We start from the raw sequence: 19,504 nt of genomic DNA, 5'->3' as shown, positions 1-19,504 counted from the left end.
GCCCTTCATCGTCTTCCCATGGTCTCAGCCACTACCTGTCCAGGTTGCGCTCTGCCAATCTCTGTTTTGAGGGTGCACTCCTCAAAAGACTTCCCAGGCAATAGGAAGAGGGCAGACTGAGTCCAGCAAATGCAGCTTCTCACGTACAAGTGAGCGCTGATCTTATTGGAAGTTCAGAAACCCTCAGGGATTCCATCAACATCCCCTCTGCGGGATATGGCAGGACGGGGATAAGAGTGAAGGCCAAATGTGAGAAGGATGGAGTAAAATCTGCTCAGACAGCTGGGAGGAGAGGCGCGCAGGGCGAGGTAAGCAGATGTGCGAGGTAAACTCCTTGAGGTGGAACATTTCCGGGCCGAAAATCCTTTGCTTGGGGACTTAGATCTGGATTCTTCCGTTCCAGTTCACTGAAGTGCGCGGCATTTGACTTTGGTGGATGTGTAAATTGTACAAAGCAGCACACAAAGGTCAGTGTTCAAAGCAAAGTGCTCCTTACAGCTGTCCCTCTGCATCCAGTCCGGGCTGGGCCGCTCTGGGCAGGCAGCGGGCATGCGCCAGTCAACACGGTCCTCCGCACAGCTGCTGTGTTGAAGGGCACAGGCTGTGGGAGGCACCTCTGACGCCAGTGCTGTGCACCTGAAGGTAAGCATGCATGGCACATGGGCCTGCTTAGTCTTCTAGATGTTTGCAAAACTCATCCAAACAAAATGGAGCAAACTTGGATCAAGGACTTATCATGGGCTATAGGCACCCGTTATAAGCATTACTGTGCACAAATTTTGAGAAAGGGGTTACAAAGTGTTTCATCTGCCAATGCCACTCAAAGAAGGGAGAAGAAAGTGCGACAGTGATGAGGAAGCCTCCAGCTACCTTCTTTAGACCCATTTCTGTGATGAATCACAGTACACAGTGGTCCAAAGCCTACAGAAAAACAACACCTTTGGGTCATCCAAGGTCAGACACAGTCGCCCTCTGACATAAGCCATTACAGTTGCCCTACCGCTCTTTAAGTCAAGGTATCGATCCACTCCTCCACCACATCAGCTGGCATCTAGTCCTGTGGTCAGTGGCCGAGTTTTGCCCCAACCTGGGCCTAATCAGCAGTAACTGCACCGCTCTCCGACTGACACTCATTCCCTCGCTGATCCTGCAGTGGCACCTAGCATGGTCTGCTCTCAGCACCTCTAGCTCCCTCTCAAATGTGGCTAGGCCAGGAGGCAGGCCCAGCCATTCAGATCTGTCGCCCTGCAGAGGGCTGTTGTAGCACTCTGCCTCAGAACTAGAAATTGTGACTTGAAGGAGGTGTGTGCACTCAGGACCCCCTCCTTCCTCCACAGCAGCACTGCTAAGGATGCTGGTGTCTGCGGGCAGTACAGCTCACCAGCCTCACCAGCCTCTCCCAGGCTCGCAGGCCGGCCTGCTCGCAGCTCCTACTCGTAGGATTCATTGTGTGTCTCCAGTGGTGGTGACCCGGCTCTACCTTGGATCTGCATTTCATCAGATCTCCTTTTCCTATCGATCACGTCTCCCCGAGTCATCTAACTCAATTCCCATTTTCCCTTGCAGGCGGGGTATTCGCCATCCATTGAAGTGAGTTATGTGTGTTCAAGTGGTACAGCTTATGAATCTTGTTAAACTTTGCTGCCTTATAGCCTCACTGATGGAATATTTAATCACAGAAATGAGTTGGCAGGCTATGATATACGTGTGGGGGTGCCTTGCGGCGTATATCTTGCTGGCAACTGGGAAACTGATAAATTTGCCATTTGTCAGTAGCATGCTGACAACTCTGGGTAACCTTCTGTTATTTATTTTTATTTTGTTTTACTTATTTATGAAGATTAGAGGAGCTTTAAATCAACAGCTTGGGGAGCTAGATAGCGTGGTTATCTCCAGAAGATACTACTTCCTTTTATTTATTTTTTAATTGGAGGGCAAAGGAACTTACCCCGCTGAAGTGCAAAGTGTAGGAATCCCCTTTGAGAGCCCTTCCTCTGGATTCCTGGAAAGCCTGCTGCTAATCACATCACAACACGAGACACACTCCCGGGAGCAGCTCCTCACTGATACGCTAAGCCTACGCCATGCCTTCGATGTGATTCAGACTCTAAAAATGATAAGGCCACAGACATTGGCCGCAGTCCAGAAGATCCATCTAGACTCTAATTGACTTATCAATCATTTGTCTTGAGAAGCAGCCTCAGGGAGCTGCGGCAGGCTAGTCTTAGGGAAATAATCAATGTTGTTTACAATCACAGGAAAACGCCCACCTGCCCTGACGGAAGATTTACATGCACACGTGTTTATGGGATATATATACTGTTTAATATTTGCATACCCCTGCTTCTGGAGGCTGCTACTGGATAAAAATTTAAAAGAGGTCTTACAGGTATGACTTAAAAACTTGGCAAAACCACCCTGACGGGCCTTCTGCCTGCAGCTGTCCAAATGTTTCCCCTACAATGTGTATGTGTGTGTGTGTGTGTGTGAGAGAGAGAGAGAGAGAATGTCATAATTTATCAAAGCAAATTAATATTGTTCAGCAAGTAATTAAAGGTCCCCATTAAGAAGCGCAATTGCTAGCCCCACCCCCACCCCGGGTTAGCAATAAAAATGCCCTCGGGGCCTCAACAGGTTCTATAGGAAAATCAATAACTTGCCATTTTATAATTAAAAGTGAAAATAAATGTTAAGGAAAAGTCCACTAAATTAGGAAAATTACCTTTAGGAGAGATTGAAAATATTGATTTTAATTTACCAAATATGCGAACTTTCCATGCCCTAGTCTGAGAGACAATTGGAGGCTGGGTTGTTAATTCTGCATAAGCTTCAGAAAAATCAATAATGATACGATGGGAATATTATAGAAACTGCCATTAGCATAAAGTCTTCCATACAGACATGACTAATAAGTGTGGCTTTCTATCTTGGGCAAAGACAGAGCTGGCCCACTGAACATTCAAAGTAAATCAATGACAGAGGGTCTTCGCCTCAGCTCCGAGGCACACTCGAAATTGCAAGATAAGCCCAGTCTATTTTTACAGGTAAGGAAATTTAAAATGCCTCCTAAGTTCTTAGTCACGGTTATGCAGATGGGCGACAGTTATAATTACACCTGTTTACAGACAGGAATGTATGCAAAGCCTACATCTTTGCATCCATCCACTGCACAGGGACGGCGCCTGCTGGGTGTGAGCCAGCTGCATTCCCAGGCTCCGGACAATCTTACCACTAGAGCGAGATTGCTCCTCACTGCTCAGTATCACAACTGTTCCCACCCGACACTCACCACAGAAGCCAACAGAGAAGGTGCTTGGCGAGTCAGGACGCTCACAACACTGCCATTCCTGTTCCTGACCTCTGCCTTCCTGCGCCCCGTGTTCTGGAGTTAGCTCGCTGGCCTGCTCCTTTTCACCACCACCACGGCCATGATCACATGGGACACCCTCGTGGATGGGGCGGTGACGGACACAGCCACGCTGAGGACACTAGCGCTCGGTTACCCTGCTCTCAAGTGGGTCTCAAAGTCTAGCCTCCTCCTCCCTGGCTGGGAACTCTCAGATGCAGACACTGCGCACCTCACCTTCCTCACTTGGAAAGCGGCCCGAGGATGGAGTAGACTGCTGCACCGTCAGGGGTCCGGAGGGCGGCTGGCAGACAGCTTTCAGCCAACACGACTTAGAACACAGCCTTTCACTACAGTGAGGAGCCAAGTGTCGAGGTGGTGCCCTGGGCCAACTTGAAGGGCTGTCCTCACACTCCAACATCTGTGCAGATACGCTTTCTTCCCCAGGTACATGAGTCTGAGCTGTCTCCCCATCTGACAGGCCACTGAAAGACCACCAACGTGCCTGCAGGACTGAGCACACGTGCAGGAGACGGGTCTGTCCTTTATGGCACAGGACAACCACAAACCACCCTGCCAAGAACCAGAAAAGGCCTTTTCCGGTTCCAATCCCAATTGTCACATCTCCACCCTCTCTTCCCACAGGAAGTACTCTTTGACTGAATCCTTTGGAACAGGAAGTCACACACACACACACGGAGAATCTGTCCCTCCTTGGTTCTGCTGCCCCATTCTCAGGCCTGGCCCACACAGGCATGGGAGTTGCCATCTAAATCTTCTCTCACCATCTGAGGACCTCCCTTTCTGCCATGGCTCTGGACAAGAACCACCTGTGCCAACGGTCCCTGCGGAGGTCCTGTGCTCTTTTAACAGGCTGCCCTGAGCCCAACAATAAACAGCCACCTGCTGAGAAGCAAAAGGACTAGTCCTCCCAGGAACAAAGGCAAAGATCTTGGTTGAATAACATCTTCAGAAGTTAGCACAACCTGCTATTGGCTCACTTGCCCTCCGAGCCAAAAGGGGGAAGACTACCTGTTGCATTCCTGCTTACCAGATGTGCACATATTACAATAAATCACCCTCCCTGTGTTAACCCCCTCAACTGAAATAAACACCTTGGAGTCAGTGACAAAGAAGCTGAGGCACAGAGAGGTTAAGCAACTTTCCCAGAGTCACACAGCTGGTGCCCAGGGCAGCCAGGACTGGACCCTGGGTTGGGCGGCCATGGTTTCCTTGCTCCATGCTTGGTTATGGGTGGGTGTGTACGATCAGTCACAGAAAGCCTTAGAGCGAAGTCTCCTCCACAAGAGTCAGCAGTTAGTTCCAGGGACGGAGTCTCTTGAACTGAACCAGGCTCCTGCTCACACTCCCCCAAGGGGGCTGGCTGTGCAATTGGCCCACCCCATATGCAGAGCTCAGCCCTCACACAGAGCCTTCTCTGACTTCCCAGGTTTAAAATCTTTATCCAACTGGTGACTATGCTAGGGGAGCTCAGTACCCTTTGTCTCTTTCTCCTTCCTGGGGTCAATGCTTAAGATTAAGCAGAGGCAGGGACCAAAGCCCCCCAGGAAGAAACACAGCCAGGGGTGCAGCTTCCTTTGCGAAATCACTGAGAGTTCCTAGAGCAACTGGCTGTGTTTCCCTTATTTCACAGCAAGAACCACTTCCCAGGGAGAACTCTGCACCCTTGAGCCAAAGCTGCTGGCAGGTTCTAGGTACCCTTCACAGCCTCGTTAATGCACAAGGAGGCAACAGCAAGAGGCTACGCCAAGAGCCACAGCACATGGGGCTCTCAGCCTGTGGCTTCCGCTGACACTGTCTCCAAAGCTGGCTTTTCTAAGATACTGGATTCCCAACTGAAGGAAGCTTGGGGGCAAGGTGAGGGGTAACACACATCAGGCAAAGCAGAGAGAAACGGATTACTGAGGATAGCACAATCTTTTTTTTTTTTTCTTAATATGTCTTCTCTTGATAACTCCAAATCATCGCCATGGTATTGGAATAATTGAGCCAACTCTCTGCTTTGCCGCAATCTCAAATGGACACACAGCTAACAGACACATTCAGGCACATGGAAGTAAAATGAATGTCAAGGCCACTCCATTTGTTCAATATATTACTGAACAAAGCCAAAGCCTCAATTTGTTTTTGTTTTTTAGTTTAGTTTAGTTTTGTTTTTTTAAGGCAAAAACCTATGAGAAATATCACAAGGAACAGTGGCCTCACAAATGTCCCCAAATGTGACTCGTACGATTTCACTTTAATTTTCAAAGGGTTTTTAACTCTCAAGGTCTAGCCCACAGAAATCATTTAGTACCTGTTGGATAGGGACTCCCTCGGTTAAGATAATGTTATGAAACCTATTCTTTGGCAGCAGCAAAGCCAATGTAGGAAAGACACAGAAGACATCATGCAAACAAAGGCTCTTTACCTGCATAGAACTCGGGACTGTAGACTGCACCCACAACTGGATTCAATTTCCAGCCTTTAAAAAAAAAACACACAGAAATAGGATCACATTCGAGGCAACACATTTTATCACTGCAAATCAGCCAAATATCAAAACGTGCTGAGGTTTCTGTTTAGTATTTTACAGTATAAAGTATTTGGAAAACCATACATAAGACAACGGAAGCGTGTCCTTGAGTGTTCCGCCAGCACGAGTTAAGGCAAGGCCATTATGAAGAAGCTCCAGGTGAGCCTTATGAAAATGAAGCTATAGTTAATTTTCAACTGCTTCAATATTTACTAGAGCTGCTACAATAATTTCAATTTTTGTCTTATTTTATATATCGCAGTTGACAATCCGCCACATACCCCCTCCCCCTCCACATTCAGCTCACCCAAATCTGAAGGCTCACACACACAAACCTGGAAACAGCACCACTCTGACAATCGCCATTCCTAATCCTGACCGCGATGTATTAGACAGTTCTGAACTCTCTTACGAATAGCAAGGACAATGTGTTTTATCGCCTCGAGGCTGAGTGGGGAACACATTTTCATGCATTCAGGAACTATAAAAATTCTTAATCAACGCATGATGTCTAAGGTAACTTTCAGATAACCTGTACAGAGAATTAACAGGCTCTGTAAATTGTCTGAGTGTTCTGAGCAGCCAGTTTCCTGTAAAATGACTCCTGACACTTTAGTAATTTTTATTTGGTCAAAGAACACATCAGAATATTTCTTTTAAAAAATCAGAAGCACGATACAGAATCATGTAGTATTGTGTGGGAAGCAATGCTCACAGAAAATCAGGTTGCCAGGGTTTTGGGCTGATATTCTGCAGGTCTTTATGAAAATACCCCTTCTAGATCCCTGGAGGGACTCAGAGATGCGCTAGCACGGTGTCCCTCAGCAGAGGGACAAGCGCAAAAGTCAGTAAATGTTCCTGAGAAAAGGCAGTGGGAAAGTCTGAAAGTGGGAGACTGAGACAGAGACAGACACACACACACACACACACACACACACACAGAGAGAGAGAGAGAGAGAGAGAGAGAGAGAGAGAGAGAGAGAGAGAGAGAGAGAATATTTCCATCTGCTGGTTCACTCCCCCAAATGTCCATGATGGCCCGTGCTGGGCAAGGCTGAAGCCAGGAACTCAGAGCTTCCTCTGCACCTCCCACATCCATGTGGGGTTCAGGCACTTGGGCCATCTTTCACTGCTTTGCTTCAGCAGGGAGCTGGGTCCAAACTACAGCATCTGGGTCTCAAATCAACAACCATATGGGATGCTAGTGCCACGAGCAGAGGCCTAGGTCGCTATGCCACCACACTGTCCCCAAGAAGGTATCTATGACAATGGAAACATTGTATGGTTTTCCCATAAGGGAGTGGTCGTCTCTCAAAGAAGAGATATTCCCGAGATCAACTAAGGGAGGCAGAAGCTCAGCATTTCAATAGATTTGCCCCTGAATCTATGAAAATCCAGAATCTTCTAAACTTTCTAAGACTATTTTCTTTCTAAGCACTTTGAGCTTTAAGTTGACTAACCCAGGTGATTTACAGCATCCAGGGTGATCCGAGGACAGGATTTTTCCAGGGTGTCACATCTGAGTTACGTGGGAGGCAAGTTAATGGGAACTCCTGGGCTCCAATTTAGACTTACAGGAGGCAGCATGATGTTCGGAGACCTGCTGCCCAATGGTTGAAGCCCTTATACTAACACCTTCCTCTCACATAACTCACATCACGCTTTAGAGAACTTCTCCAGTGATACAGAAATTACCCAACATTTCAGAATATGCGTCTTAAGAACGTAGAAAATGACTTCTATTTGACCAAATGAAATTCCACTACCTCCTCAAAAGGAAAATGCCCAACTTCTGAGCATCCTGGAACTACAGCCGACATATCAAGTCATTTGGACTGTAAGAAAACACACACCAGAGAGGCTGAAAACAAAGCTTCAGACATATTTAACATTTGGTCTCCGAGTCTTCAAACACCTTCCCAGAAATTACATGTCTTTGATCGTGGAGTCGAATTCAGCGGATATGCATTTAGTGGTTTTCTTCCTCTGTATCCTATCTTAAATTTTGCTTGCAGATCTTTTGTTAGTAGAAACATGGGGTTTGTTCACAGTAATCACTCAGGTGTGGTTTAATAAATATGCATATATATGGATAGAATATCAAATGGAATATATATATTCTATTTTTTGAAATTCATTTATTTAAAAGGCAGAGGAGGGGATGGACACAGAGTGGATCATTGATGATTCACTCCCCCCAAGCTACAACAGCCAAGTATGGGCCTTGCTGAAATCCACCCGCTGCCAACTCCTCCCCAGCTCCCCGTGTGGGCGTCAGGGCCCCAGGAAACAGGGCCATCTGGCGCTGCCCTCCCAGGCGTGTCAGCAGGGAGCTGCACCAGGAGCAGAGCCTGGCAATGCAATCTGGAATGTCAGGGTTTCAAACAGCAGTTTTGCCCACTATGTCAAAAGTGTAGCCCCATATATGTCCTTATTAGTTCTCTTAAATAATTCATTTTGCATATAAACCTGGGGCACACCATTCTATAAAAGTGGGCCAATCAATTAATTTTGATGTAGCTTTTAAGGATCCTGAGTTATATCAGTGGCCTTTTATTTTTGTAAAGATGCAGATTTCAAAGAGTTCTCTAAGACTGCTTAGAAATCTGCTTCTCCCCCTGGTTTGATCTGCTTTTCCCTTTGAACCAATGACAGATAAACGTGAGCCCGTCTGTCTGCCTACTCACCTATCTACTTACCTATGTGTCTTCTCTCAGTTTACCAATTTTAGGTCTATTCAGTGTAAAAACAACAGACATGAAGTGACTCTCGCTGTCTCGAGGGACTCGGGTCATCTTGGATCTGCCACTAAGAACTGAAAGAGGCCACCCTGAAGCCCTTCCCTCTGAGACCCCAACCAGAAATCTGGGCGAGTGTGCTCGGGCAGGAACGTGCTCACTGGTACTGTGGCACATTCCTTCCCCTCTCTGACCCTCTCACCTACACAAGGTGAGACATGTGACAGGCACAACACTCAATGCCTACTTGCCCTCCGCTCCTGAAACTGGTTCCTCATCAAGTTGTCCCGGGCATCAGATAACATCCCCACACGCCACTGTGTCCTTCCCTTACACACCCTGGCAGCTGCACAACCATGTTGCTTAAACTTGGGGAATGTCTCCCCTTCCTCACAGCCACTGACTCACACCAGGGGCCACTATTCTGTACCTGGCCAAGTTTTACTGCAAAAATGTCCTAACCCTCACCATTGCCTTATTCCTCCTTTCCCACCATTCTATTCATTGTGGCCAAAATAATGTATGGAGAATAAGCTAAAAATGTCATTCTGTAGGCCAAGATTTCACAGCTTCCTGCCGAACTAAAGGTGAACATAGATGTTTTACAACTTGACCCAGGAGCCCAGCACTCCAACCCTGTTAGTTGGCTCATCTTATGCCACCGTCCTTGTGTTTAGGCTTCAGTGACACTGGCCTTTGTAATGTGTCTTAAAAAGGAAAGTCCAAGACCACCTTTCATAGGACATTTTTGTGCTGCCTGCTCCTTCAAGAGCTCTCTCCAGTTCTTCACAAACCTCCAGTGAGGTCGGCGAGGTCCTGGTCACTTCTCCGGGACACACCTGCCACTTAAAGCCACTGTCCAGCTTCTCTGGGAGAATGGATGTATTTCTCTGGGCTGGGATCCTCCTCCCTCCAACCTCAGCACAGCTGCCTCCCAACAGACGCCACAGAGCTAGTGCAGAAGGACTCTGCTGGGGAAGACTCTATTCCAGGGAGAGGCAGGAAGAAAGCAGCTCCGGAAAAATCACCTCTGTTCCGGTCTGGGGACTGTACAGGCTTATGTAAATGTATGCAAATCGCATGCAGAGCAGCTCACAGTCTGTGTGACTCCTTGTAGTACCTGGAAGAGAGCCCTGGGATAACCCTGCTGGAGATAAGAGCCTGCGCTGTCAGGAAGATGGACAAAATGATCCCATTGTTTAATTTCTTAGGCAGTTTGCATACATTTCCAGGCCCTGCAAATTCACAGATTTTGATCAAGGACATTAAACCAAACAATGAGGCTTACAGCTGAAGGAGAGCAGCTGGGGGAAAACCCACCGCTCACAGCCTCTTGGGGACCCCCACGTGACAAGGCAATGGAGCAGAGACCAGGCACGTCGGGGGTCCCGCACCGCCTCAGAAATAGCAGCAGCCTTTGGAGGCATCAGGACCAGCGCTTCCCCTGCCCCAGGTGGAGTGTGCCCACCGTCACACAGCAGCCCTCCCCAATGTCTCCACTGGACGCTGTGTTGGGTGTTAGAAGGCAAACGCGCACATACCCACAGCAACACCAGTGCCTGCCTTCTCCAGGACTCCGCTGGGTGGCAAGTCACGAAAACACAGGAAGCATATTAAACATGCTACAAAGTTCTTAAAAATTACATAGAAATGCTTCCTACAGACATTTACATGCAGGGCACCAGGTGACCAAAATAGCGCAAGAGGCGATCCCTTGGCATTCAAATGCCTGGACAGAGAAGTGAGTTGCATGCTGCATACAGATGAGTTTGGTTTTTTTTTTTGAGTTCACTATTTCTTTAAAAAGTTTTATTTATTTCCTTGATACACCAGAAAGGGAGACGGGGGAGGAGGAGAGGGAATGAGAAAGGGCGCTCTCTCTGCTGGTTCCCTCTCCAAAGGGCCACCATGGCCACACTGTGCCAGGGGTGCAGCGGGGAGCCCTGGAGCCAGTCCGGTCTGGCTGCGGACAGCAGGGATCCAGAACGGGGCACTCAGGTAGGATGTGGGCGTACTAACTAAATGCCCATTCCTCACCACGTTATTGAGCAGTAATTATTGCCCAAATTTAGCTTTCATTTCAAATACAGGATCTTTGCCTATCTGGAAATACTGAAATCTATATAGATATAGATATAGATATAGATATATAGATATAGATATAGATATAGATAATATAGATGCAGATATATAGATACAGATATATAGATATAGATATATGTCAACTTGAAGAGTTCCCCACGCACAGGGACTGCTGCTGTATCATAGAAGCTAAAGCCACTGCCTGTGTAGCCAGCATTCAGTAAGGCTGCCAATTGGTGCCCTGGCTGTCCCTACAAATGCTCCTTACAAAGCAGTGGGAGAAAGCTCAAGTATTTGGGCCCCTGCCATACACAGGAGACCGCAAGTCCCTGGCTTGACGCTGGCCCAGACCCAGTCATTCATGTCATCTGAGAAGTGAACCTGCAGATGTTGGCAACCTCTCCTCCTGTTTCAACTTGATAAATCCTTAAACCAAAGAATCCCCCATGGCTGGCTGTCTTACAGGCGACCAGGGACAAACACTGAATCCACAGAGCAGCCATCACCGCCCCTCCCCATCGCCTGCCGGCCTTGGAGGCTGCACATCCAGCACCGCTCTTTCTTGCCTCCCCCTCCCTTTTATTTTTTTAGTGGAGAAATCTTGTTTTACCAAACAACAGCAAAGTAAGTACAAAACAACCGGGTTTTCCAGAGCCTATTCAGCCCTTGTTGGTATATGAATGCTTGATTCTTAAACTGTCCACCAGGAAGGTTAACATACAATCTACACTATAAAAAATGACTACTGAGATGACTGTGTAACAAAAATAAATAGTAAAATCCCTCATTGGGATTACTGAATTTGCTGGACCAGGCCAGCAGTGAGGATGGCGTGCCCCGGCTGTGCCGAGTGCTGAGGAGGCACACTCACTGGTTGTATAACCTCACCAACCCAGAGACAGGTTTCCCAAGAATGGCTGGCGGAGCTCTACTTACCATTTGTGTAAGGGTTGACGGTCTTCTTATTTGTCATTACACGTGCTGTGGCATTATTGACCTACGTACATAGAAAACCCAAATGAGTGCATATTCTAGGGCCAGTCCACGATCCAGTCGCATGCATTATGACTGTGATTACTCATTAAAACAAAAAACAAAAATGCATTTTAATTTATAAAAGGCAGTAGGTGCATAACAAAAATCATACATTTTTGTAATTACATTTATTTCATAACCATTTTAACTTACAAATCATTTCAATAAAGCAATGTCATATCATTTAAAAGTTTAATAAAGAGACAGTAAAAGCAAATTAAAAGATATTGCACAATTGAAGATTTAAAAGCATGCGTGTACTCCATGATAACACAGAAACAATAAATATATTTCCAACGTAAAGTTCATATGAAGGAACATGCAGTGGAGTAGAAGAGAGGACACAAGGTACACGGGAACATAAATGTCAAAAAAAAGGGACAAACAAGTTTAGCCGTGTGCAACACTTCAGGAGGGGAACCGTCAGGAAAGCAACATCTAGCATTCAACACCGGGAACAAGAGCCTTTGTCATCGCAAGAATTAACAGATCATTCCAGCTAACAAAAGGATAAAAGAGAGGGTGCATTGTTTAACACAATATGGAGTTAACAATCTGAGTAAGATGTGCACCGGTCAGAACTCAATCAAGTCAGTGCCTCCCAGGCTAGCTTAGAACGTACACTCAATTACAGGCGTACCAATATCCAAAAAAATAGAGCATCAAGAAAACTTAATACAACAAGTCAAAAAAATCCACGTGGTATATATATAGAGATATATGTATAGAGATATATCAGCACTAAATACGTGAAACGGTAATGGACTTCACCACTTACCATTCACCACCATCGCCAGCATGGGTTTGTGTACAGTTACCATGGTTACTGAGAGTTTGGTGAGGGGCCTAAGCGTTATCGTCGAAGGGGGAAAATGAAAGGCAAAATATGCAACATCTTACTCCAAAGACTAAAGCATTTTTAACTGGTATTTTTTTCTTTTTTTTAAGTTTTACCATATACGACCCTGTGGCTATGTTGAGGGAGATCCCAGTGGCACAAAGAATAGAATCTGAGTGCTAGAATTTTGACATTTATGCTGTCATGAGCAAGGGTCAGATCTTGAATAGGAAATCCTGTTTGGTAATTCACATAATTATCTGAAGACCTCAAGATTGCAACTTGGCTTCTCTTAAAAAAAAATGAAAAGTTCAATGATAAAGACTTTTCATTTTTTTTTCTATACAAATCATTCAAATGCTACTTCTTTTACAATTTGGTTCAATTTGCAAACCACTGTGGATCCCTCTTCAACCCTGAAGTGGAGCGATGAAGAGACTGCTCTGTTTTCGGTTTGGTTTGTCACCCTGTCTATTCTTTGGAACCTACTGCACCCATTGATTATAAAACATGGAAAATTAAAAAAAAAAAACAGAAACGACTTTCCAATGAACTTTTCTTTTGTCTCACGTTTGCCATCTATCTTCCAGCAGTAATAACATAATAAAGTAAAATAAAAAAAAATAGTAAGGCCAGTTTTCCTTTTTATATATAAGTATATATATATATATATATAAACAATGAGAAGGGAATAGGGTCACATACAAGACACCAATGATGCACCTGCAACAACGAATGAGCGTGAAGCAGACATTGATCAAAAAGATGAAAAGGAAAATATTTTGAACATGCACCTCGATTTTACGGCCCTCTACCACGGTGCCGTGTAATTTCTCCCTCGCCCTGTCCGCATCGGCACTATTTTCGAAAGTTACGAAACCAAATCCCTGCATGCAGGAGGGAGAAGGGAGAACAACATGCAGATTATTATTTCAGTCCACGACCACTCTGTAACGTTCTCTTGCTTTAATTTCTACGTCTTGTCCTGGCTTCAGTTCTGTAACATGCAAATTAGAGAAATTATAAGAGTACTAAGATGTGCAATAATTAAGCGACAAATGTGAACAAGATATTTTTTCTGTCACCAGTTAGCTGTAACCCCTGAAGAACTCCAAGAATGATACCAAGGATACCTTTCTAAATGTCACTACAGAAGAAAATAAATCTAATGAAAAGAAAATGAGATCAAAATAAACTTACAGTGTCTTCACAGAGAATAAAATGAAAAAACGAGAAAAAAGGGAACCACTTTCTTGACATGCAAATTAAAAATAAGGTAAAAGAAAACGTGTGCACAAAATTCAACAATGAATGCCAGAGTCATCTAAGATTGCCTACAGAGTCATGCCATGTGATTTTAAGAACATCTCTTCCTCATGCAATTTTAGGGTTACTCAAATTTGTCAATTCTACAGCCTTTACTTGTCAAAAATAAAAAGTTCAAAGCCTAAGAAAAGGAAAGACCTTTTTTATATAATTCTTAAACTCTTTGATCTAATAAATAAAAGACGTGAAATGAATAGAAATAAATTTCAGTTGATCTATAACGCAAACAATTCAGGTAATGTTCTATATCCATTCTTTCAGCCCCACAAATTACATATATGCTTTTGAATTGGATGACTTCCCACACTGCTTCATTGACAAAAAAGGGAACCAAGTACACACATTTTATACAGGTATTCATTTGTCATATCAACAGGTAGCAATGTAATGAAGCTTCATTAATTGAATGTCATTTATAATAACACCGGGCACTTCCTCTTTCTCTGTCATATAACAAATGCACTCCTGCCTTCACCATCTACGTATACAACTGTACTTCTAAAATTTCAGTTTCAGGAAACATCACTAAACTCCATTTCAACAAATTCCATCATTTGTCTTCACTGACACTGCTCCTAAGCAGAGCACAGAAAACCGGACATCATTTCAAAAGCCACTGTGAAATGTGTTAATCTGGTTTAAGAACACACACCAACCTTTGGAATATTTCCACTGTAAATATCCAGCCCCTTTTGGTTTTCACAAAACTCCAATACTGCAGTAGGGTGGGACTCCTTTTGCACAGTACTTCCGTTAGGGTCAGACTGGTTTGAGTTTAGTTAGAGATGATGATCTGATCTTCATTTTCCTGATCACACAGTCAGGACTAGCAAGTGCTGGCAATGACCAATGGTGCTACCTCCCAATGCAGGATCGGGTCTCTACAGCGCCCTCTGAAATGGGTGTCTGGGCTGGCCAACAGACAATGTTCCAACAGGACAGGATGGGCTCAACCCTTCAAGACATGAGTTGTGGATACAGCAGATGGGGACAGGATTCTATAGAGAGCGAGGAAGAAAGTTTTTCTATCTTGGAGTCTTGGACTGAATTTCTATCATATCTTTCTAATAAGGGACTACAGTTCGGGTAAACTGTAGGATGTGGTTAATACAGAACTGTAAACAGCGTATCAATTCCTGCATAGTCTGTGAACACTTATATCCATTTGGGACACCCAGATACACTTGTTCACTGAATAGTAAACAGGTCCTCGAAGGGCACAAGTTTAGGGTTTTGCTCTGTTGTATGCCTCTACCTTCTTACTGGCCAGGGCATGTTCCACACTTGGTTGCACATCAGAAGGAACTGTAGAGAACTTTAAAATTCAAGAGTCATGGTTTCTGCTCCCTAGCTGCTGGGTCAGAATCCTGGAGATGGCCCCAGAAATCTATTTGCCTAAAAAGAAAGAAGGGAAAAAAAGGCGTACTTGGACCAGCAGTGGACTCTCCATGGCCTCTGGTATTGCTGGACAGCAGCAAAGGCCAACTTGCAGCTTTCTGCAGTAAGCAGACCTTGGTACTTCTGTTTTTAATGGAGTCACCCACAGCACAGAGAAAACATGTATGAAAAACATCAGGCTGACGCAGTTACATGGAGCTTGGATGTTGGGGCGGGGAGACAGTCACACAGCTGAGCTTTCTTACCCATGTTCTCCTCTCTGATCAGCCCTGCCCCTGGCACCCAGACTCATGTCACGCAGAAAGAACAAGCGCGGACTCTGAGTTCACCACATCTCATGGTGCACAGCCCCGGGCTAACAGATGGAGAGCTGAACAACAGCATTTGCATCCATGGAGGCGCAGGACACAATGCTCCCTGCACAGGGAAGCGTGCGGGTGCGTGAGCCTGGACACAGTCTCCATGTCCAACAGTATGCCTGAGAGCATCACCCTGCCTTCACGCCTCACTCCGGAAGCTAGGAGGAACCTGTGGGCCTGAAGGCAGTGTGGTTACCAGGTGGACTGAAGACACAGAGGGGCCTTATTTGGAATCCCAAGCAAGTTCATAAACTGCAATGAAAATACCTGGTCTATTAAGTTCTCACATTACTTGTGTCAAAGGAAATCTATTGATGATTTCTGGCTATTATTACCATCATTGTATTGCTGACAACTTTCTCTTTTTGAGCTGCTCCATCTTTCTCACTTCAAGCTGTTGTAATGACTCCTGAAGACTCTGGATTCCCAAGATGACGAAAACAAAGTTGTAACAGTAGTTCAGATTTCTCAACCACTAACGTGGAAACATTCTCTAAATAAGGCCCTTTCACCAAAAAGGATAACACCAAGGATGACCATTACGCCTGCTGGGGGCTGCGGTTCCCACTGGGCCGTCCACAGTGGACTGTGACCAGGACACGCAGCTCCTGTGCCCATTAGACAAGCTCTTTCAGAGGGACTGGAGCCTGTGGAGAGAGGATATTTTGGACACTCCCTAACCCAAAAGAGAAAAAGTAGCTTCACAAAGTGAGTCTCCGAATGAAGCAAACTTCAATGATCTTTCTTTTCTCAAGCTCCCAGGGAGGGGTTCACCATGGGACTGATGGAAGAAGTATTAGAAATAACACTGCCACCGTACATTCAAAAGAGCAAACAATACTCCTCTAATGTCCCCCAATGGCTCTCCACAAGGATGAAAGGCTTCCCTCAATTGGCCAAAGCTACCAATCAAAACCTAAATTAAATAACTGCACCAAGTATCTTTGAAGGCAGCGATGTTTTGGAGCAGACTGACTCAGCACAAAACCAGCCAACATTTCAGGTCAATTTCCATAACTTTGCAAAGGCTTCATAAAGCCTGAGTGAAAAGCGATGGGCTTGAGTGCCTTTTTATTTTGTCAGTGCTGTTTGCTACACAGCATAGAAATAGTCACTGTAATGATTTTCATACAAGAAGCAGAGTTGACTCATTTCTCCCCCAGCACAGGGGTCAAACTACTGACATATTACAAGAAGGATTGTAAACCATCTAAAGTTATAGAAGATCGACAAGGTCCCTGAATGAGTAAAACCACAGAATGGATTTTTTTTTACAGTCATCTGATGAATCGCAGCATCATTTTATCTACAGAACAGAGAATACTGAAATTTTCATCCCTCCGTTTAGTCAATGTCATCCTATCGAGTTAATATTAAATATTCTTAGGAGAGAAGCAATGCCTGTGATGGAAGCAGTTAATCAATGTAAATGTTTGCTTTGTGGGGACAAGGAGGTTACAGACTCGGGGGGGCCTACACCATGGCCTGTGACCATTAGGGAGAACCAGCCTGAGAAGGCTGCTGGACCCCGATGCACCCCAAACTGCCTGGGGCAAGACCAGCATCTCCCTGAACCTGGTGAGCACGTTCTCTCTCCCTCTACCTTCACCGTGTAAGGAGAAGAGCGCTGACCACTCCTGGCACCCTGAGGCATAGCCATGGAGCCAAAGCATCTTCCACCTAGTTGCAAGGACCAACATGCTGATCCCTTCCCAGCATCACTCCCTGTCCTCCTCCCCAGGCTTCTGCAGACAGGCCCAAAGCTCAGCCTCCAAAGGCGATGTGGAGGAGACTCTTGGGTTTTCTGTGGGCTCAGGGGCGCGTGACTCAGTGACAAGTTAGCAGCAGCTCAAAGGGGGCAGGCTGTCCCCAGGGCAAGGCCTGACATCTGCACTACAAAGACCCAGTCTGAGCAGGTGCACACTGCCTGACCCAGCGTGTTTGATGTACACAGCAGAGTTTCTGATTCAGGACCGGGTCGAGGCCTGAGACTCCACATTTCTAAAAAGTATCCGAAACCACAATGACACCCAGGATGCCTGGGGAGAGGTCTGTCACCCAGGATGCCAGGGGAGAGGTCTGTCACCCAGGATGCCTGGGGAGAGGTCTGTCACCCAGGAGCCTGGGGAGAGGTCTGTCACCCAGGATGCCAGGGGAGAGGTCTGTCACCCAGGAGCCTGGGGAGAGGTCTGTCACCCAGGATGCCAGGGGAGAGGTCTGTCACCCAGGAGCCTGGGGAGAGGTCTGTCACCTTTTCCTGACAGCTTTCTATTCCCAGGGTGTTGGACCATCCCCGCCTTTGAGCAGCACTTCGGCTCAGGCACCTGTGCTTAGGACGCGGTTTCCCAAACAACCCAACTCAGAGCAATGCAAATTCCCAAACAGGTGGCTGGGTAAACATGCTCACAGATAAAACAATCACATTCAAAAGGTTGGTGTACATGAGATTTTTCTCCCCTACAGCCCAGGAAAATAACTGCACTTGATCAATACAGAGTAATTTCATATTTTACCTGCTCTTGAGACTATCAACTCACTTTTTAATATAAAGAACATAATTATCATTGAAAAACAAAAAAAAGTAACAACATTTTTTTTAAGCAAGGGTAATTTTCCTTTGGAAACTTGTATATATCTTGGGTTTAGATATGTAAAAAAATACAACACTTTTAAATGACCCCTTATGTCTTTTTAAATGAACCCCCTGTGTTTCCCACTGTTTGGGAAACTGGAGGTGGTCCCTAAGTAAATCCCCAGTGGAGTGCTTTTCACTAGGTGCAGATTCCAACAGTGCTATTGCTTCCCCTCATTTGTAATACACACATTAAGCAAGCTATTGAATTCTAAGGTGAATTAAGTGGCTTACCTTTGAGCCTCGCTCATTAAAAATAATTTCAACATCTAAGATTTTACCAAATTGCTGCAATAGAAAGAGAAACATCTCATAAGCAAGAACAGAATGGACACACGTCACAGCACACATACTAGTCACTGTTCTTGGTTTCACACTTTTCATTTCCTTGGTTAGCAAGGATATTCACTGTATATTCTATTGTTAAGAGATGTACTGGGAAGAGAAGACAAAAACACAAACACATGTATCTTTCCGCTTCTCGGGGACCAACCCGTCAGTCACACACACCACCAGGGCCGCAGCAGTCAGCGAGCTAATTCTCTTTTCCCGTTATGTGTGTGATTCCTTTCCCAGGCACCGAGCAGCAAAGATTGCATATGGTTAGTGTCTACAGGGACTAGCCTTTCAGCCATTGGGACAAACACCCTTGACAAGGTGGGATTTGGATAAGGAAAGATTCAACTAGAATACGATGCTGAGGATTTGGTTGGCACAAGACTCAAGAGCCGCCAGGCCACAGGAGACAAGACCTGCACATCAGCAAGTTCCACTGCCCATGCACCTGTCAGGAACCGAGGGGTCAGCATCCTCTCAGGACGATTCTCCACACTATGAAATAAACACGTACTTTGCACACAGTGAGCATGTAAAAATGGCGAAGCTTTAGAAGGCAAATAAATTGGACAGGAAAAACACACTCTTTCATTCCAGAATAGGTCCAGATCACACAAATTTTGGGACACATTTATACTTCGTAAATTATTTGCTATTTGTTTGAAATTCAAATTCAAAGAATCCTTTTCTTTGACTGTTTTTATTACATCTTGCCAGGCTGGTGTAACTGCGGATTCACACCTTAAAAACCAGCACACTGGCTCAGAGACCCGAAGCAACAGGTCATTCAACATCCATCCCCTTGCATTTGCTTAGCTCTCAGGTATCAGTGTGGGGATTTTAAGAGTTTGACCCATGGGACCTCTGTGCAGCAGGCA

The 19,504-nt window shown here is 45.5% G+C and overlaps 1 protein-coding gene across 23 annotated transcripts in view; it reads right to left on the bottom strand.

The window, feature by feature from the left end:
* RBFOX1 (RNA binding fox-1 homolog 1) overlaps positions 1-19,504 on the bottom strand; it is a 1,600,707-nt gene that overhangs the window by 86,134 nt on the left and 1,495,069 nt on the right. For 18 of the 23 annotated variants that reach the window (XM_058681067.1, XM_058681061.1, XM_058681073.1 and 15 more), the window contains 4 exons: positions 18,525-18,578; positions 13,370-13,462; positions 11,639-11,699; positions 5,778-5,831 (listed from right to left, as the gene is read on the bottom strand). In XM_058681067.1, coding sequence (XP_058537050.1) covers positions 5,778-5,831; positions 11,639-11,699; positions 13,370-13,462; positions 18,525-18,578 — 262 coding nt within the window. The remainder of the gene's footprint in view (positions 1-5,777; positions 5,832-11,638; positions 11,700-13,369; positions 13,463-18,524; positions 18,579-19,504) is intronic. The other 5 variants (XM_058681074.1, XM_058681075.1, XM_058681069.1 and 2 more) reach the window with 1 other exon arrangement.

The sequence above is a fragment of the Ochotona princeps genome, chromosome 24 (assembly GCF_030435755.1).
Source record: "Ochotona princeps isolate mOchPri1 chromosome 24, mOchPri1.hap1, whole genome shotgun sequence".
Lineage (NCBI taxonomy): Eukaryota > Metazoa > Chordata > Mammalia > Lagomorpha > Ochotonidae > Ochotona > Ochotona princeps.
Note: the sequence above shows the minus strand (reverse complement) of the source record. Positions and strands in the feature narration are given on the sequence as shown.